Source organism: Eptatretus burgeri, chromosome 5, assembly GCF_056783735.1.
Source record: "Eptatretus burgeri isolate ZD-2024b chromosome 5, Ebu_testis_v1, whole genome shotgun sequence".
Lineage (NCBI taxonomy): Eukaryota > Metazoa > Chordata > Myxini > Myxiniformes > Myxinidae > Eptatretus > Eptatretus burgeri.
In genome coordinates this window covers 33,438,057-33,459,842 of record NC_140965.1, presented here as the reverse complement: position 1 = coordinate 33,459,842, position 21,786 = coordinate 33,438,057, and the positions used below count along the sequence as shown (strand labels likewise).

At 44.3% G+C, this 21,786-nt stretch overlaps 1 protein-coding gene across 4 annotated transcripts in view; it reads right to left on the bottom strand.

Moving 5' to 3' along the window:
- The window catches only part of LOC147026191 (flavin-containing monooxygenase 5-like), a 187,298-nt gene that overhangs the window by 46,871 nt on the left and 118,641 nt on the right, over window positions 1–21,786 (bottom strand). For all 4 annotated transcript variants that reach the window (XM_085881350.1, XM_085881348.1, XM_085881351.1 and 1 more), the window contains exon 4: window positions 10,988–11,130. In XM_085881350.1, coding sequence (XP_085737476.1) covers window positions 10,988–11,130 — 143 coding nt within the window. The remainder of the gene's footprint in view (window positions 1–10,987; window positions 11,131–21,786) is intronic.

Here is a 21,786-nt window from a genome sequence, read left to right as displayed (position 1 = left end):
ATGTCAACAAATATGAAACCATGAGAAACATTTACAAAATTAAAATATGAAAAAGAGATTAATGTCAGAAAACCTAAGTTCAAAGTTGGTGATATCGTAAGAATATATAGGTGGAAATCTCATTTTGAAAAGGGTTTTACTAAACGATGGACGAAAGAACTTTTTAAAATTGTTGATGTAATAGATACGGTTCCTTGGACTTATAAGATATATGATTTGGAAGGGGAAGAGATTTTAGGTTCATTTTATTCACAGGAATTACAAAAGACAAAACTAAGCAGATAATACCCATGGGAGCAATGGGTTGTCCCTTCACTCCCTCCTACTATACACCTTTGTGGACACTAGAGGGCCAAGTCCGAGGTGTATTACAGTATATAATGTGTGCCAAGGGGGGGACGTTCTTAGATCTGTGAACCCCAAACACAGAATCCTCAACTGAATAGTCAAGGCTTAACTTTTGTGTGTGTGTGTGTGTGTGTGTGTGTGTGTGTGTGTGTGTGTGTGTGTGTGTGTGTGTGTGTGTGTGTGTGTGTGTGTGTGTGTGTGTGTGTGTGTGTGTCCCAACCCTCACATTCAAAATCTCAACCCCAACCCTCACATTCAAAATCTCAACCCCAACTCAATGTCTTTTTTCAAAATGAGATTTCCACCTATATATATATTTTTTACATTTTTTTTTTTTCTCTTCTTCCAATTCTGTCTTTTAAGGCTTTCAGGTTTGATGACGTAGAAAGGGGGAGTAAGCCTGCACTTTCTTCCCAGAACGAACAATGTATATTTTTAATGTTTTTTTTCTCTTCTTCCAATTCTGTCTTTTAAGGCTTTCAGGTTTGATGACGTAGAAAGAGGGAGTAAGAATTTTTTTGATAGGTTTAGATCCCAAATAGTGGTAGCATTTCAAGTCTTCAAAATAAACCCAACTTTCCAAGTCTCCAAGGTATAACCACATTCCTGTTGAGTTTCCAAGATATGTATCACATTGTGAGTTATCAAGCCAGAACCCACATTTCAAGTATTCAAAGTAAAACCAACTTCCAAAGGCTCTTAAGGATAACTCATTTCCTGATTTTTTTCAAAATTTGTGAGTCTCCAAGGTAGGTCCCATATTTAGAACCATCTTGGCAGAACCCTTTTCCTGAGTCTCCAAGGTAGTTATTTAAACCATCAAGGCAGAACTCATTTACTGATTTTTTTTCAAAATTTGTGAGTCTCCAAGGTAGGTCCCATATTTAGAACCATCTTGGCAGAACCCTTTTCCTGAGTCTCCAAGGTAGTTATTTAAACCATCAAGGCAGAACTCATTTACTGATTTTTTCAAAATTTGTGAGTCTCCAAGGTAAAACTTGTATTCTGGCTCATCAAGGTATAACTTGTTCAGGGGGTATTGTCTTGATAACTCACAATGAGTACTATTGTTGCAAAACTCTTTTTCAGGACTTTGCTGGTCTCCAAGGTATAACTCTTTGATTGGATCATCAAGGACAAATTCATTCTGTGGGTCTTGGTTGCTCATAAGGTCTTCAACCAAGCCAACAATTTCGCTCCAAGTTGTAGCAAAAGCAGTATTTTCATTTCGTATTTCAGATACAATTTCCTGTGAGAGAAAATAATAATGTATTAATTAAGTTATTTAATTATTAAATGAGTCGATGTTTAAAAGGAACTAAAAATAGGAAAATAAAATCTTACCTCAATGGATAAGAGGTTTGAATCCAGTTCATCAACTTGAAGGTTTAGTTCCATACAAGTCAGAGAGTTCCAAGGAACCCCAAAGTCATCCCACTCAAGGTCTTGCTCGTTCTGTAGGTCTTGGTCGCTCATAAGGTCTTCAGCCAAGCCAACAATTTCGCTCCAAGTTGTAGCAAAAGCAGTATTTTCATTTCGTATTTCAGATACAATTTCCTGTGAGAGAAAATAATAATGTATTAATTAAGTTATTTAATTATTAAATGAGTATGCTTCAATTAAAGTTTGAAAATAGGAAAATAAAAATCTTACCTCAACAGATAAGAGGTTTGAATCCAGTTCATCAACTTGAAGGTTTAGTTCCATACAAGTCTGAGAGTTCCAGGCAAGCACACAGCACACCATCACCAGCAAAAAAAAATGTTTAAAATGGAGCCTGGGCTTGAAGCTTTTATAGGGAAAGACTGTTGGGTGTGGTTTCCTGTGGAAATTCCCTGGGCAAGCTCACGCAGGCCTTCTATTCTTTGGGCAATTTTTTCAAAACCATAACATGCTGGAATTTTCTTTGTGAGTCAGAGATGAACTGGAAATTATGTAAGAGTAGGCGGGCGGGGCTTAGGAAAAGTGGGCGTGGCTTATAAAAAACCTCATGAAAAGTGGGCGGGGCTCAAAGAAAAGTGGGCGGGGCTTATAAAAATCCACAGGAAAGTGGGCGGGGCTTAAAGAAAAGTGGGCAGGGCTTTAAAAAATTCCATTTGGAAGTGGGCGGGGCTTAACAAAAATAACCTGTGGCTCAGGAGGTGGTCAGATGAGATCATTAAGAGAAGTTTATCATTTCGTAATGGCACAAAAGGGGTATCTTAAAAAATATAAAGATTCAAATGTTTTGTTTTTCAATATTTTAGATGGGGATTATTGTGCAAAGAAAATTAAACTATTGAAGGAATTTGAGAATGAACAAATGTTTATAGGTTCAATGAGTGAGCTAAACAATATGCATCGGTTATTTGATAAAGAGTGTCCCGAGGCTTAGACGTTTCAGATATTTCTTTAGAATCACCTTTAACAAATCTTTATCTTGTTGTATGGGTTATTTGAATAGAGAGCCCCTAGGTTAAAATGGGGAGACAAATAAATATACCTTGGGCTAAAAAGGGGATTTATTTTTTTAGGGGAAAAAAAAAGAAAAATTTCATGGCTGAAAATCCCCCATTCATTTACATGGGGAAAAGTGAGCCAGAACCAGTATTCTTTCCCTACTAGCCTCCTACAGATTTCAGCAATCTTTCTGAAGGTGGGTCCAGCAGCCTACGGAGAGCGAAGGGATGGATGGTGCGAAGGGGTACATTTCCTAACTATCCTATTTTTATTAACTTTAAACTACCCCCGGGGCTTTTCAAAACGCCTGTCACTTTAAACTATCGGTTCTAGAAACCATGATTCCCATTGCCCGTGTTGGTGTCCCATTATAGATTTTGGCCTAGCCCTCAAATTTTCACTCGTGCTTTTGCACAATTTCATGGCTGAGCAGCGTGGCTCACATGGCAGGGATTTCCCCTCTGCCGAATCTCAAACTACGGCACCCCCAGGCCCTGAGGCTGTCTCCGAGCCTACCTGCTCCCTATGAAGGCAGGGCGTTTCCCTTCCTGGCATTGCCCCCCTCCGATGCCCACGTGGCATTTTGGTGCTCCGGGTCCCGTTCCGTAGGTCACCCATGCCCACTACACTATCCCGGTCCCTCAGACTCTTGGCCTACTCTGGCCGACTGTGGTGCCCGGGGTGCCCTCTACTCTATACTCACCTTTTGACAGCCACGCTCCCAGCTGGTCAATGAACTTTTGCACCCCTCCAAATGGGTTTTGTGCCTTCATACACCACCAACACAGAACGACCTCCTTTTGGTAAATTTGAATAACCCACTAACTAACATTACACTGACCCCAGGGTCACTTGGGTGAGATTCACTCCTCCCCCCACTCATTCATTCGCACCATGCATCCCACATTCGCTCCATTCACACTCTTGGGCCTGCTGTCCCATACTCATTCATCACACATTTTTAATTTTCCAATTCACACCAACACTCCAACACTGCCATTCTGCTAACTAAATTCCCCTAACTAACTACTGCTCCCCGTCATCCCATAAGCTAGTGCACTTTCCATTTAATTCTACCGCTAAGCTACGTCCCCACTACACATTCCATGTCGGTCCATGTCTCCAAAATCCATTCTAAATCTAAATCTACTTTCCCACTAACTAGTCCACGGGCCCCCTGGAGGACGGCTCATGCCCCCATGAGGCCAGTCTAACTCAGCTAAACCCATCTCGCTAACTCGTGCTCCTATGCCCAAATGGGATGCTTGCCACATCTTGCAGGGCCGTGAACTTGGAGCGAGGCTTTTTTATTTATTATTATTTTTTTTGTACCGCCAAGGCGGCGGTCTACAGCTTGCCCGTTCCTCCCTTCCATCGGGCGATATGTGCAGCCTTGTCGTCGCCCTGTGCATAACAATCAGCACTCGCTTCTGAGGGGTCCGACAAGCGAGCCAACGCGCGCTGCTCGCACGTAACTCGTGATGCAAGGTCCCCAGTGACGTCACTCGCACACTGAACCTGCGCGGTTTCCCGTGCAGGCCAGCCCAAGCATATCATCCCGGGGACCCGCTCTGCGTTCTGTGAACAGAACATGCGGCGGACAGCATGTGGAGCTTCACACACGTGCCCGCCTGTGGACCCGTCTGTTCCAAATTCATACAACACTCGCCTACATTTTAACTGTCCGCACGGTCTTCTTGTCCCAAACGCCGAGCGTTTCCGCACCGGATTCCCTCCACGTAGACGCCCACGCAAGGGCCGTTCGCAAAATGCCGAACGGGCCTTGTACTCGGCGTCTCGCCTGATCGGCGTGGTTCCCAAAAAAGCTCTACGCGGCCTATTAGGCTCGCCATTCAAATCTCTCATCTGGATTGGTCCATGTACCATTCCCACACACGAACCTACGCATTCCATGTCGCTCGCATTCTGCACACATTTCAAAAGACGCTCCGGGACAATCACATCGGGGATTCGGGTTAACCCAAGGAATCCCGGGGTTTCCATGCCCCAAGCTCCGCGTGCACTCATTCGCACCATACACCCGGTCGACCTCGCATGGCTCGACTGGACTTACCTGGTCACGATCTGCTTCGAGGGAGCTTACCATCTGCCCCTGTTCCTGAGGGAGGTTACACTGATGCTCGCACCAGGTCCCGATACATTCTACCAGCTCACCCCCATTGTCCCTCACTAAGTCTATGTGTGTGTGCTCGTCTTTAGTTTCATTCAATTTGTCCCCCTTTTGATTCCTCCATCTCCATCACCTCGTTTATTATTTCCGTTACTTCCTGGCTTTCCGTCTCTTTTATTTCCTGTGTCCGTCACCTCCTTTAATTTTTTCTTCGTCCCCTCGTGTCTCACCCTACACATTTCCCCAATTATTGTCGTGGTGTCGCTCGTCCCCTCGACCTTACCCGTCTCCATCACGGACCGACAAACCTTCACACTCCTCCTCGACTCAGTCGTTTCCCCACGTGCAGGCGCCATTATGCCTCTTATGCCTGCCTGCAGGCTTAACCCCATGCTCTGCATCTCACCCCACTGTGTTCGCATGTCACCCCTCATCTCATCCATTTTGCGCGCATTTGCATCCATTTTGCACGCATTGCATTTTATTTTGTTCTTCATGTCTCGTAACCTCGCATCCATCATGTTTCCTAACATCTCCACTACCCGGCCCATGTCAAATGGCCCTGACGAAGCCGATTCGCCACGGACTGGGAGGGAAGTTTGACGGGGAGGGGGGGTGTCATACGCCGCCACCCCCACCGCTCCCAATGCGACCTTTGGGTTCGGTTGTGGGGAAAGTTCTTGCATGGGGGTGGTGTCCTGGACCATGGGTTCCTCAAACACTACACTACTACCCACCTGCCCCAGCTCATCTTGGCTTGCCATGTTGCGTATGAGAAATAAATTTCACTCGCTCGCAATTTGGGGGAATGGGGGGGGGGGTTGCTCCCTACACCCCTGATCCAAATCCCGTGAATTTCTCTACGGAAGCGGAGAGGCCGAATCGCACTCCTGAACACCAATTGTTGTGATTGGTGTCCTGCAAATTATCGATGCAGGTGGAGGGGTTCATACCCCACTCCTGACAACCAATTGAAGTGATGCAAGGTCTCGGTGGCAAGCACGACAGCAAGGGGGAGCAGTAGAGTCGGCTCCACCGAACACCCGGAATTTAGGTCGTACCTTTCAGATAAATCCGAAAGGTCACGGGTCCCTTATCGGAACGAAGATCACCAAATTCTGAACCACATGGGGGAGGGTCAATTGCCAATTTCAATGTACCTAAATACCCACACAGTCTAACTACCGGGGAACCACACCCTCGGCTGACTCTGTCCGATCCGAGTCGCAGGTAACGGCTCGGATCCGGCGTAACCGAGCGGAGTTACCAGAGCCGTACCGGACCAAATGGACAATTTACCCTCGCTATCTCTCAATACACAGCGTGCTAAGCAAATAAAAGAAACACAGAAACGAGCTGGTACATTCAAGAAAAGGGATATTTATTTATAACAATAATCTGGGAGGGGAACACAGAACAGAGTTATCACGAATAAAGAATGTTTTGTACAATGAGCAAAAGAAAGCACTTACACAATTCTACTTGAAGACGGGCCCAGACACAGACACACACCCAAAGAAATGGACCCCGTCGGGTCTTTATTGAAGGTTTCCAGCTTGAGAAAAGGTGAGCTGGAGACCAGAGCTAGCTTAGACCTTACCCCTCGTGCGGCCCTTGACTTGAATCCGCAACTTGATGCCGCTGCAAGCACCGGGTACGGAGGGCAGCATCGGGCTCCAGCACGCTCCTCCAGCACACGACGAGTCAGTGAGCGCCAGCAGCGAAACAGGCAAGCGATTCTCGTCCTGACAGACTCGCAGGCAGGCGATCCTCTCGGGACAGGCTCAAGGGAAGAACGAACAGACCACCTCACGCACACCCGCTCTTCTCTTCACCCCCCCACCCCCGACGCAACTAGCCTCCAGATTGGCCGGTGGGTTATCAGGCGACTTGTGACGGCCTCCTGATTGGCTGGGGCGCATGTGTGGTGCTCGTCCTCCGCTCATTGGCTGGAGGAAACGCTCTCTGCCCCTCCTCGGAGTGGAGCTTCGACCCGAATCGACGAAAGCTCCGCCCACGTCCTCAGCCAAAAACACGTGCGTAATGGTGACCGGTCAAGTGCGGGAAGGTGGCGTTGTCGTAGTCATATCTGTTGTTGTTGTCGTTGTTGGTGGTGAAGAAATCCTAACTATAAAATAATTCACAGTGCACATACAATGAATCACCCATTAAACATAGGACGGCACCCTACCTAGAAACACATACTTACCGATATAACTTATCTATAGGACCTGTATGTTCAGTGCTCATGGCTTCCAGATTCGCAACAGTACATCCGTTCGGTACACGTGGTATCACCTGCTCTTCACGTGGTACAGGGCACGAGGTCTAGTCGTGAATGCATTAAATCACACTGTTGCTCAATGAAACTTGTTAATTTTGACATGTTCCTAAATATTTTGTTCACTCAATAGAATTCTCCAAACAGTAGAAAAAGGTAATTATGCTTTGGAAATTTCACATTTCCTTGTGTGTGTATGGAGAATGAAGGAAAATAGCCTTGATTGCTTAAAGTAAATAGGTATATTGGCTTAGTTATAAGACTTGTTATTTCATTAAATTCTCAGATTTCACAACAGATTTTGACACTTATTTAGTCAGGATGATAGCCAATCCTCAAAACCGAAAAAATACTTCGATGATATAATTTGATCCGTGAGAGTACATCGTGGAAAATCATATCACATCATGCATGAAATCGCTCCACGCTCCTAATTTGGGAATTGTTGAGCAGGCCAAAAAAACATGGCGGCTTGAGACCCCAGCAAGGCAACCCAGGATGTGCCTGAAGACCCCATTGAGAGCAAGGTGGTTGACGATGTGCCTGATAAATAATATAACTAAACAAGGCCATTAATTGCCTTGAAAAGGGGTGTTTTCATTAACCAAATCACCCAATTTTCACTCTTGCACTCCCTTAGAGTTCCTTTAGTATGCATGCAGTTCCCCAAGTATGCATGCAAAATTTCAGGCTGCGATGTTTCATGGTTTTGGAGTTATGGAGGAGACGCACACAATTATTGTCGACTGTGCATAAGTTTGGGTGCCCCCTCATTCCTATCTGTGTCAGTTGATCGCTTGGTCCATACCGTTTATGACAATGTCTCGTCTACCCTCTTCCATTTACTTTTCTTTATAAGAAATACCCTTATAATTACAAGAGACATCTTTCTTTCCGTTGTCTCTTGTGCGTGTCCCACCGCTTGGTTCGGTTTTTATTGAATGATCCTTGGGGAACGGTAACCGTAAGTTAAATTAACTGAATACGGTACAGAAACGTTTTGAAAATCTGCAGAGGCATTCATAAGTCCTTCGACACTGAGGCATAACACGTTAATGAGCCTCAGACATGACAATGTGTACACAAGTGGGGCATGATTGCACACTTCACGCAATTACTTGGGTGCATCCTTTTGACAGACATAATAAATACAAGCTTGATATATTTGATGAAGTGTGTGAGCGAGCTTTTTATATTTAACTTCCGTGGATTGGCTCGCTACGCTCACCTCTCCACACGTCATTGCAGAGATTGACGTCACAGATTTGATGTGTTGTCATGATTTTCACCAATCATAATACAAACATTTCTCTTGTCCAAATTTATTTGTAATATTGGTGATATTATCTTTATTTGTGATAAAAAAGGCCCGGTTGGTATAAATGGTCAAGGGTCTAAGCTGTCTAATCTCTCTGAAGGGTGTTAGGCGTCAAAATTGTTTAGGTCTGAGGGGTCTAAAGGGTCTTCAGAGCCTTTTGGGTCCTTGGGTCTTCTGGGACGTTTGGGTCTTTAGGGGTCTTGAAGGGTCTTCAATGGTCGAAGATATCTCAGCAGTCTAAAGCGTCGAAACGTCCATCCCATTAGTACGTTCTTGATAGACATATGTGTATGAAGTCAGCATGCAACTGACGTTCAAACGCTACGGAATTAATGGACAAATGGTCACAGAGCTTCATTGTGAAAGGAACATTCCAATTGTTCGTAATTTATCGACGTTTGTGTCGGCTGCAACTGACGTTCAAACAGGACGTGATTCCGAGGCATGTACCTCTTCACGGACTGATGGACAGCTTCCCGGACTGACTCATCACCTCACGGACTGTATTTTCGTTTTTTATACATCGATGAAGTGTATTGTATTTCTTAACTCACCTCCACTTACTCTTCCACTGATCATTGTCTGACTGAAGTCCTGCTGTTTTATTCCAAATTGGTGAGGTACCCGTGCTATGCACTGGAAGGGGCTGGACAGCCGGTTCATGAAGGACTTGAGCAAAAAACTTACTGCAGCTGACCCCAACAGAAGTAAGGTCCGTAATATTTCTGTGACGTCACAATGGCGAAACTGCAAATGCCGAATCCACAAATATCATGGGTAGAAACCCTCACGTAATTTCCTCATTCTGCTTTAAACTCAATCTCTATGTTTTAATTCCACATCAGCATCATGCTAATCACAAATACGAGACCATCTATCTCTAATTCCAGCAATGTGTGTGTGTGTGTGTGTGTGTGTGTGTGTGTGTGTGCACGTGTGTGCACGTGTGTGACCGCTGTTTCTCGACAACCACTGGTCCGATCTAATTGAAACTTACCAGGTATATTGCTGGGGACCTGAGGATGTGGCTTTTCAAGGTTTGATATTAATCGGACAAGTGCTTCCCAAGTTATGGCCATTTATTTACGAAACCAATGACAAGACACGTTGTTACGTGGGCATGGCCGATGGGGAAGGGAAGCTCAGCCGCGTTCCCCATTACGGGTTACAACGTACGGGCTTCCGGAGAGTGATGACTTCGTATATTCTAATAATTTCTCGATTTCTTATGCGCATTTATAGATAAACACAATGTCCCAAGTTATGATCGTTTTCATATTAGACGGTGCATAAATTTCGGTAACATCAGAGTGAGCTGGTGTGCTCCGAACCAGGAAGTAATATTTTTTTTTCTCTCTTCTCTTCTCTTTTTGTTTTTCCTTGCGATGACATTGCGAAAAGGCAAAATACGTTGGCGCTAATTGAATATTTGGGCATTAAAACTAAATTGCGAATAATCGTAACTGTGAATAACATGCAAAGTTCCGGGCCACGCACGTTCGGGCACGCGAGAGCGAAGAAACGGCCTGTGTGGTTGTTGTTTGTTGCTCACGGTTTGAATATTTATTTATTTATTAAATAATTAATTATTATTATTATTTTTTTGTTACGGGCACGTACTAGTTTAATAAATTACAAACACTCATGAGGTAAACAAATATAGACGCCATGCTCAGGTGACACTCAATACAGACTAATCTGCCGTCGAGAAAGGGCGGATACAAAACACTTCATATGGATCGAAAATAAAAATCATTGTATTGAAAAATTTATGAAACCTCCCACCCACCTGAGGACATCCACTGGGACGCCAAAACGTTCCACAAAAGGTTTGACAGGGTGAGCCCCAAAACTGAGGGTGTAGTTCAGGGACGGACAGACAGACACTCCTGCTTCATAATATGGATAAATGCCTTCTGCTTATCATTAATCACATTTTGCACCTCCTTGCTTCGCCAAAAGGGAGTGTCTTCATCTTGTCTCTCACACAGAATCGTATTTTATTCTTATCCAATCCTGCCCTTCCATCCCACCGTTCAATAAAGTAAGCATCTCAGTACTAGCGTATTTTACCCCTGAAGGTAACTGGAATCTTTTTTTCTTTGGACTCACCTCTCGTTCATGCATATTATCTCTGCCCTTTCTTTTCTCTCCTACCCCCCCCTCCGCCTCCCCCAAGCTTTGTATCAGCTCCTCATTTGGAAAGCCTAATCTTAACCCCACTAAATAAATTGTTGATGTAAATCTGACCAAAAACATTTTTGTCAATTCCTAACCTGTTATTATTTACTTTACTGCTTCGGTGTAGCTCTATTTCTTTTGCATAAAATGCCTCGAGAAGGGTTGCAGCTCAATTTCAGCAGAATAAGGAATCCTCCAGTAAAATGATACAACCACATGAAAAGCCACCTGAGGCTGATCCAAAGTTATTGCAAGACGATGATGAAGAAGAGGAGGTTGTTTTCATTACCTGTGCAGCATGCCTGCTCACTTCCACTGCAATGTCTACACCTGAGTTCCCAATGCCAATCACCAGCACACACTTGTCTCTGTACTCCCATGGCTCCTTGTACTCCCTGCTGTGCATGTATGGACCCTTAAACCTATCAATTCCTGTAAAAACAAACCATTAAAACCTTGGATTAGCTAATAATACAGCAACATTTCAACTTCAACTCTCCACCGCTCTTCTCATTTCATTTTTATATGAATCAGGCATCAATTATTCAATTTATGTGCAATTGATTATCGTCATTTTGTCATTCTCGTTCATTTTGTCAAAGAGATTTATGTAATGATATGCACATTAGCATCCAAAAAATTCCTCGACCATATTTGACACAATTGGACAAAACCATAATGTGAAAGATAGTCTCATCATCTTGTGATACAGATTCCAGAAAAACTTAATTATTTTGTGTGCAATTGAAACATTATATTATTAGCTCATCTGTAAATGGAATGCCAGATAAGGTGTCATTGTGCATCGTCCGTCCATCTGTACATCTCCTATTTTGACATCTGCCAAACCGTTGGGCCGATCCGGCTGAAATTTGGCAGCAAGGTTCCGCTCCTGACTGGTAACAGGGATTGCAAAGCTTGCTCCACTCATGTGAATTTAAGTATGTCAAAATGGTGGACAGTAAATTCCTTCAAAAATCCTTTTCTCCAGACCCACCAGACACAAAGGCACCAAATTTGGGTGACAGCATTAGGCCAGGGTCGTGATGTTATATTGCAGAGATCATGTCAATAACGTGACTGGAAGTGTCATGGCCGACTCGGTAAAAATTTAGGTAAAATTGCATAAATTCCTTTCAAGCGTAAACTCACCAAACTCTCTTCCCATGGTATCCAAGGCCATCTCCACTCGTGGTTCGCAGACTTCCTCTCCTGCCGCAGTCACAGTGTGGCCCTAAATTGAGTTCTTTTAACCCCCCTTCCTGTCCAGGCTGGAGTTCCTCAAGGTAGCATTCTGGGCCCTGTTCTTTTTCTGGTTTTCATCAATGATCTCTCCGACTCTCTGGAAAATCCTCTGTATCTCTTTGCTGATGACTCCACCCTCTACCGTACCATCAGTCATCCCTCAGACCAGCAAGCAGCAGCTTCTTCGCTCACTGCAGATCTGGATAAAATCACAAACTGGTCCAACACGTGGAACATGTCTTTCAATCCGGACAAATCTCACACTCTCACGATGTCTCTATGAAAGGACCATTTAGAACCCCCCCCCCATCCACTTTCTCAACACTCCTCTGGAAGATGTCCTTTCTTTCAAGCTTCTGGGTCTCACTATCTGCCATGACCTTTCCTGGGAAAGCCACATTTCAAACCTCGCCTCCAAAGCCAGTCCCTGACTGGGAATCCTCCGTCGTGCAAAGTCCTTCCTCGGCCGTCCTGAGCTCCTGACCACTTACAAAGCTTTTGTCCTCAGCCTGATGGAATACTGCTCTCCCCTCTGGGCTGGTGCTCCTGCCTCCCACCTTTCACGGCTTCACGCTGTAGAAACCAAGCCATTTCGGATCATTGGCATCTCCCGCAATGAGGCTGAGTCTTTGGGCCTCTCACTCAATCACCGCAGGTTGGTTGGTGATCTTTCTGTCTTCTACCGTCTCCTCTCCAGCCTCGCCCCCCTGCTCTCTCTGCGATTTATCCCCACCACATTTCCGCAGGGTGCTCAAGGTCCGCCAACAACCCCCTTCTGGTAAAACTACCAAAATCACGAATCACTGCTCACCTTCACTCTTTCATTCCTCTTTTTTCCCGCCTTTGGAATAAACTCCCTCACTCTATTAATTCCCATTCTTCCATCCAGGCCTTCAAAACAGCTGTTCACCACCACCTCTTATCATCCCCCATCCAAATCCTCGATCTTTTCTACCCCCGATGATCCACCCAAGCCCACCTCCTTCAAATTCCCTGCTTTCCTTCCTGAAAGTCCCTGTAATGTCCATCTTCTATTCCCCATGTTCCCCGTCCCATCCCTCTCCCTTCTACAGATCTCCTAATGTCTCTGTTCCCCACTGTTTTGTCCTTCCCACTCCCTCCCCTCTTGTCTCATGCCCTCCTTGATTTGTGTTGTGTGTTATGCTTCAGTCACATTTGGCTCGGGCGCCGAAGGTCGAAAAAATCTACGGCCACTAGCAGTTATAGGGCGGCCGCAGTATTTCCACGGTCACACATTGTAGCAGTCACATATGTTTTTATTTTTCGGGTTTCCCAACCTTGACCGAACCCAGTACCTGCAGAGCCAAGCAGCCGCATGGCTGAGGAAGTCGCCATTGCAAGGCTTCTTCTTCTTCTTCTTCTTCTTCTTCTTCTTCTTATTCTTATAATTCTTCTTCTAATTCTTCTTCTTCTAATTCTTCTTCCACCTCCTCCTCTTCTTCTTCCATTTTTCTTCACGCGGCGGCCTGATTCAGCATTATCTTGTAAAACAAGTAATCTATAATCATGTACATTTTTCTCCTCAATGATACTTAATTAGTTTGGGGAAATGCGACCCGGAAACGATAAAAATGTTATCGGACAAAAAATTAACGGACATTATGGGACTAAAAAATTGAGTTATCGGAAGTTAACTGGTCCGATAACAATAAATGGAAGTTAACTTCCGATAATAGTCCGATAAAAAAGTAAACTTCGATAATTATCTGTTCTCGGATTATCGCTTTTGTGCCCAACACTGGTGGCAAACACCTACACTCCGATTTCTAGCGGTAGCGCACAGTCGACGCAGACTACCATGGAGGCCATACGTAGGACGCACGGTGGGCGTAGGGGAACCGCTTGTCGACCCTGCATTGCCCGCAGGTAGTCGCACAGACCGCAAGGCCACCGTACGTTGAACACAGCGCAAGGCCACCGTACGTAGCCTTAGGACTACCCTATGGCGACCGTGGAAATAGTGCGGCCGCTGTAATTTTTTGGGAGTTGGCAAAATTCATTTTTCTTTGATAAGAGCCTACGGCAACCGCACGAATAACGCAAGCCCACCGTACGCCCTATGTACGGTCGACGTGGAACACATCTATGTCATGGCTACGGCTTGTCGAATTGCTACGGCCAACCTAGAAATGAAAAAAGTTACAACTCCGCGCTCTAATTCCACGGAGACCCCTACGGCCTGTGAAAGATAGCCATATGGCGTAGGGCCACCCTGAGGCCACCTCAGAAACTCTGCGGCCGCCGCACGTTTCTCTCAATCCAGGGGGGGGGGGTACGGCTGCCGTATCCTAGCCGTAGAGCAAATGTGAATCATGCTTTAGCTCTCATACGAGCCTCCACAAGGTATACAAAAAAAAAAATTGTTTATTGGGAAATGATTCCTTTGAGCTCTTCAATAATCCTAGAGGGCCAGCATATGAGGGAAAATACCATGATGCAACAGGACTTGATCATTCGACTGCCTTGAAGGCCAAGGTGAACACACGTCAGTTGTGCCGGCAGGACGGGACACTGGTCGAAAACAACCCAACACAGGAATCGGAGTTCGTCATTTTATGTAATGCTGAACTTCCTCATTTGACTTTGTATCTATTTATTAAGTTTGTTTTTTGTCCGTTACAGTAGATGCCGCTTTATAAATCCACCATGGGACAACGCCATTTGGATTTATTAACCAGCTGGATTTATTAAGCGGAGAACCTATTTTCAGCCACTTACTGGATAGATAAGACAAAAAGCGAATGTCGTTAACCACTGCTTTATGCTACAAAAATATTGATTTATCAAACGGTGACAAGGGGATTGTTCAAAAGAATCTCTCCAAGGTCGCTTGCTTGGGAGGGAAGGTTTTGTGCAAATGTTCCTTTATTGAATCCGTCACGTGGCGGAAATCGGGATGGGCAAAACCTGAGAACTGCAGTCCCCTGTCCAATTTGGCGAGTGCAGTCCGCATCTCTGCCACTGTTGGCATCGGTCTAATAAGGCCACCTTCTCCTCCATGGATAGATCCTCTTTTTGCTCGTGGTCGCCAACTTGACTCTCTAATCACAACCCAACTCGTGACTCTTAAAGTACAAAAATGCTGAGAGATAGAATTCAACCAATCGGCACAAGCTATAAACGCATACACGCTTCACCCGCTGTGACGACCGAAAAATGAAAGCATAGAGTGAGCTGGAAATCATTGCACAAGGCTGTAGTCAATGGGATTTCCACTGTGACACTGCGCGTTAGGATTTTCCAGTTCTCCTATAGTTAAACACACACCCCCACAGCAGCACAAACTACATCAAGCTTAGGTTGAGACCACGCACGTGCCAAGCAGGTGGACTTATTAAACGGCGGCTGGATTTATTATCCGGCGGATTTCTCTATGTAAAATTCCGTTCCAACTCATTTTGGTCACAATAAGTGGCTGGATTTTATAACCGTGGATTTATAAAGCGGCGTCTACTGTATTTACTTGTCATCAGTGACACTTGTTGAGTCGCTACATCAGAGCTGGCAGGCAGAAAGGACAAATAGGTGTCAAATACAGTTCACAGTTCCACCTATCAAATTTAATGAAGTGCTTGGTATTGTCAATGGTTAAGCGCCAGTGCATTGAGCACAGATTAGTCGTTTTCAAACAGCCTAAACATGACTGTGAAGCCACACACAGAGCAGAGCCTGATCCAGACTGTCTTTCCAGCAGCAACTCACATTGCTAACTTCATGTGGTCGAACCTGTACAGTGTCTCCAGCCAGAATTTCTGTCTCTCCTTCTCCCTGCATAAAACAGTTTAATTTGTAAGTCCACACATTAAAGCTGCTCTTTGCACCATTAGCTAATTATTAATTAGGTCTCACCTGGCCTCAAGGTTATGATTCTCTTGTTATCAATCTTTATCACATTCCACAACATTGTATAATTTTTTCCTCCCACCTATCTTAAAACAATCACATCAATGGAATGCCCAGGGGTGCAGCACAAATGCCTGATCATCGTGCATTTGATGAAGTGTACACGAGACAGAGCCGGTTCCTCGCCCTGACGTTTTGAGGCAGTTGTACAAAAACTCACGAAAAGCAGTTTCATCATATTTAAATCTTGAGTCCATTGAAATGCCCCCATGAGATACAGATGAAAAATTATAAGGATGAGTTAAAAATGAGTATAACATGATATTCTGCAAAACCATGAAGTTATTTGAACTACATTTTATATGATGTCCATTTTATGTGTAACATCAATGAATCACACCACACTCTTATTTATTCTCTTAACTTGTAACACCGCTATGAGCGAACCAGTTTTATTTATTTTTGGACCAAATTCATTTTTTAAAAGTATTATTTTCAACTTTTTTTGTAAGTTCAATACACTATAGTTTGATTCTTTTTTGGGGGTGAACAACCAATATTGAATATCCTACATTGCTGTGTTTTAACCGAGTTTTTAACTTACCAAAACTGGGGTAAAAATGACTTGTAACCAGGATAAAATGCTCTTGTAAAAATCATTTGACATTTCAGGTCTTCCTGGAATATTTCATTAGTCCAGTATTGAGGGAAAAAACTAATCAAAAATAATAAAAACTAGAACTGCCACTTTATAACTGCTGGTAGTGATGACCAGGTACCCAGACATCCGCCTTTGATACAATATGAGACTGAAATGATAGTCGCAAAGATTCGTATCGATAGGATATTTGGTTCCAGAGAAAACAATATTTAATATTGTTCTTGAATCCAACGTGGCTGCCAAACCATGTGACCTATCAATTATTCATGAACAAACTTATATTCACTACGCTTGAGCAATACTTTTGTGAAGTTTCCCCTTGATCTGTTGAGCCATTCTGTAGAAGATGACGTTTGAAGGTTTTAGGGTTAATTCAATATGGCCGCCAAACCATGTGACCTATCAATTAGAAATGAACAAACTTGTGAAAGGATGTCTTGGGGAAAGTGTGTGTGAATTTTTGTCTCAATCTTTCCAGCCATTCTGGAGAAGGTAGATTTAAAAAATTTATTAATTTTCAATCCAAGATGGCTGACGAACCATGTGACCGATGACATCATAAATTTACATTCTGCCTCCAATCGTGAACTGGAACATGTGTGTGAAGTTTCTTGTTAATCGGATAAGGTACGTTGTTCTATCCAAGATGGCTGCCAAACCATGTGACGTGTGATGTCATAATTTTTCCATGTGTGCAGACATGATGTTAGATGATAGTGGCAAATTTTCGCTTTGATATATTAAACAGTTCCAGAGAAAACATTATTTAATATTTTTCTTAAATCCAACATGGCTGCCAAACCTTGTGAACTATTAATGATTCATTAACAAACTTGAAGAAGGATGTCATGCGGAATGTGCGTGTAAAGTTTCTCCTCAGTCTGTCCAGCCGTTCTGGAGAAGAAGATGTTTGAAGGTTTTCGGGTAAATTCAATATGGCCACCAAACCATGTGACCTATCAATAAGAAATAAACAAACTTGTGAAAGGATGTCTTGTGGAAAGTGTGGGTGAATTTTTGCCTCAATCCGTCCAGCCGTTCTGGAGAAGAAAATTTTTTAAAATTTATTGATTTTCAATCCAAGATGCCTGATGAACCATGTGACCTATGACTTCATAAATTTACATTCTTCTCCAATCCTGTACTGGAACATGTGTGTGAAGTTTTGTGTTAATCGGATAACGTGCGTTTTTCCATCCAAGATGGCTGCCAAACCATGCGACTTGTGACATCATAATTTTTACCATGCGTGAATACACAATGGTAGATGATAGTTGCAAATTTTTGCTTCGATAGATGAAGCAGTTCCAGAGAAAACATTATTAGGGTACCCAGTCAAATGGACTGGGTAACCTATTGTTTTTTTTCTGTTTATTTCTTATTTCTTATTTCCTTATTCTTTTTCCGCCGGCAATTTGCGGGTTCTTTCGCTTTAAAAATCATTTCCTCAGGAACGGTAAGTCCGATGGAAACGAAATTTTCGCCATAGTATTATCTCTTTTGATAGCAAACTTGATTAAATTTATTAATTTGATTTATTAATTTATTTTATTTTATTAATCCCAGAGGGAGGGAGCGGGATATTGTAATTGTCCGGTTTGTTTGTCTATTTGTTTTTCTGTCTGTCTATTAGCAACTTTACGGCAAAAATGCTTTAGCAAACACTATCAAATTTAATCCACATGTGGGCAATGAACCTTGGACGACCCCATTAACTTTTGGGTCCAATTGGATCAAAGGTCAAGGTCAAGGTCACGAAAAGATCAAAATCGTTTTTCGCTCATAACTTCGTCAAAAATGATCTGATTTACTTCAAACTAAAGGCCCAGTCACACCTTGACGTTTTTGCCAACGATGGCAACGTATTAAAATGTATGTAAAACGCTGGCTTACGTTGAACTTTTGATGTTTTTTTTTAAAGATTCGGACGTATTCCTAGCGACTTGGTCTTATGTATAACGCATTGGTAACGGACACAGAACGTTTCGTTGTGTTATAGATAACTTGTACCAACGAATGCTGAACCTGTTGTCGGCCTACACAACCGATGCCCAACGATAGTCTAACTTAGGCATAGCGCGTTGCACGCATCGCCGACAATGTCGTGACGTAGCCTATTAAAAGGCTGACGCACAACGATTCGAATCATAACTGCCGTAGAAATGGAAGTGTCAACATCGCGGTCACACCTTGGCGATCTTGCCAGCGTATGCCGACCTAAGAAAAATGTGTCTAAAACGTTGGGGCACGTCAAATACGGAATGAGTAAATTTGGTATACGTGAGTAGAACGCTAAAGTACGCTGTCATACGTCGTAGTAAGTAGAGTACGTCAAGAAATTTTAAACATGTTCAAAATTTTACGACGTACTCGGCGTATGACACACGTTCCGCATGCGATGGGGATAAGTTGTACACACGATATGCGGACGCTTAAACACGTCCACAAAGGCTACTTATAAGCTACTCATAAGTCGAAACACGTCGCGGTAATGTCTTTTTTACGCGAAACATATTTCTAACTTATGTTTGACGTGCTTTTTTTTTTTTTTTTTTTTTTGTATACCTTGGTCGAGGCTCGTATGAGAGCAAACACACAACTCACAGCAAGGAGGCATGAGACAAGAGGGGCGGGAGTGGAAGGGACAACACAGTGGGGAACAGACATATTAGGTGAACTGTGGAAGGGAGAGGGATGGGGATGGGACGGGGAACATGGCGAAGAGAAGATGGACATTTCAGGGACTTTCAGGAAGGAAAGCAGGAGAAATGAAGGAAGTGGGCTTGGGTGGATTTTCGGGGGTAGAAAAGATCGAGGATTTGGATGGGGGAAGATAAGAGGTGGTGGTGAACAGCTGTTTTGAAAGCCTGGAGGGAAGAATGGGAAAGAATAGAGTGAGGAAGTTTATTCCAAAGGCGGGAAAAAAGAGGAATGAAAGAGTGAAGATGAGCAGTGATTCGTGATTTTGCTAGTTTTACCAGAAGGGGGTTGTTGGCGGACCTTGAGTGCCCTGTCGAAATGTGGTGGGGACAAATTGCAGAGGGAGCAGGGGGGGCAAGGCTGGAGAGGAGTCGGTAGAAGACAGAAAGACCACCGACCAACCTGCGGTGATTGAGTGAGAGGCCCAAAGACTCAGCTTCATTGCGGGAGATGCCGATGATCTTAAATGCCCTGGTTTCGACAGCGTGAAGCCGAGAAAGGTGGGAGGCAGAAGCACATGCCCAGAGGGGAGAGCAGTACTCCATCAGGCTACGGACAAAAGCTTTGTACGTGGTCAGGAGCTCAAGAGGGCCGAGGAAGGACTTAGCACGACGGAGGATTCCCAGTCGGCGACTGGCTTTTGAGGCGAGGTTGGAAATGTGACTTTCCCAGGAAAGGTCATGGCAGATAGTGAGACCTAGAAGCTTGAAAGAAAAGACTTCTTCCAGAGGATTGTTGAGAAAGTGGATGGGGGGGGGGGTTTGTAAACGGTCCTTTCGAAGAGACATAGTGAGAGTGTGAGATTTGTCTGGATTGAAAGACATGTTCCACGTGTTGGACCAGTTTGTGATTTTATCCAGATCTGCAGTGAGCGAAGAAGCTGCTGCTTGCCGGTCTGAGGGATGACAGATGGTACGGCAGAGGGTGGAGTCGTCGGCAAAGAGAAATAGAGGATTTTCCAGAGTCCGAGAGATCATTGATGAAAACCAGAAAAAGAACAGGGCCCAGAACGCTACCTTGAGGAACTCCAGCCTGCACAGGAAGAGGGGATGAAAGAACTCCATTTAGGGCCACACGTTGACTGCGACAGGAGAGGAAGTCTGCGAGCCATGAGTGGAGATGGCCTTGAATACCATGGGAAGAGAGTTTGGTGAGTTGGGCAGGGTGCCAGACTGTGTCAAAAGCATGTGATATGTCCAGGGATATGGCTCGGATTTCCTGTCTGGCATTGAGGACCTCCATCCATTGATGGGAGAGCAGAAGCAGCATATCCAGGGTAGAGTGACCTGGTCTGAAACCAAATTGATGATTGGAAATCAAGCCATTGGAGAAGAGGAAGGATTTCATATCTGAAGCGATGATGGATTCCATCACCTTGCTGATGATTGGGAGAAGGCTGATTGGTCTGTAGTTATAGGGATCTGTTTTTGCACCTTTTTATGCAGGGCAGTGATGTTAGCAGATTTCCAAGCAGATGGCAGATGACCTTGGGCAAATGAGAGGGTGAATAGAACAGAGAGGGGGTGAGCAAGAGCAGAAGAGCAGGCTTTGAGGACACGTGGGCTGATGCCGTCTGGACCGGTTGCAGAATCTGACTCGAGGTTTGAAAGCAAGCTCTCCACCTTGTCAGGAGAAAAGGATACAGAGTCCAGGGACAGTTGGGTGCGACTGGGTAAAGTGGGTAGAGATAGTGATGGGTTTAGGACACAAGATTTAGCTGCAAACACCGAGTTTAGACATTCAGCTTTATCACGTGTGGAATCAGCAGTGCGGCCATTTGAGGTAAGGGAGGGGATGGAGGGGGAACATACACCAGAAACAGATTTGATTAAACGCCACCAGGATTTTGAGGAGGGAGAGAGGTTTGAGAGTTCAGACTTGAGATGAGAAAGATGTTTTCTGGCTCTCCTGAGGGTAGATACACACTTGTTCCGAGCTTTGTGGAAAGAACTGAGATTGCCCTCAGTTGGGTTTGCTTTCCATGAGGCAAAGGCAAGTTGTTTCAGGACAACTGCCTCGCCACAAGCTTCAGTAAACCAAGGGCGGGAGGAAGGGTAGGACAACTGAAGACGAGAGGGGATAAATCTGTGCATGAGGGAGAGCAAGTTTCTTTGAAAGAATTCCCAGGATGAGTTGATGTTTGAGAAAGTAGTGATAGGAGACCAGTCTGTAAGTTTGATGGCTGCTCGGAGACCCTGCCAGTCGGCTTGAGTGAAATGCCAGACTCGACGGCGGTGAGGTGCTTCTCTGATAACAGCCAGATAGATGTCCACTTTGACAAGGATGTGGTCAGAAGAACCAATTGGAGCGAAGGAAGAGCAGCAGATATTGTCAGGGAAATTTGTCAAAATCAGATCCAGAAGAGATGGAGTACCATTGGTTGAGATCCGGGTCGGGAAGTTGACCGATTGAGTCAGTCCCAATGAGTCGCAGAAAGCTTTTGCTGAGGTGCCATGGCAGGTGAGAGAGGTACCCACACGTAGCCAACTGGCGTGATGACAATTGAAGTCACCACATAAGAGGAAGAGAGAGTTTGGATGAGAAGATAGAAGATGGTCCATGTTTTCGGATAGTGAGGTGTAGATGGAACCAATTCATTTGGTTTCTTTGAACTTTGA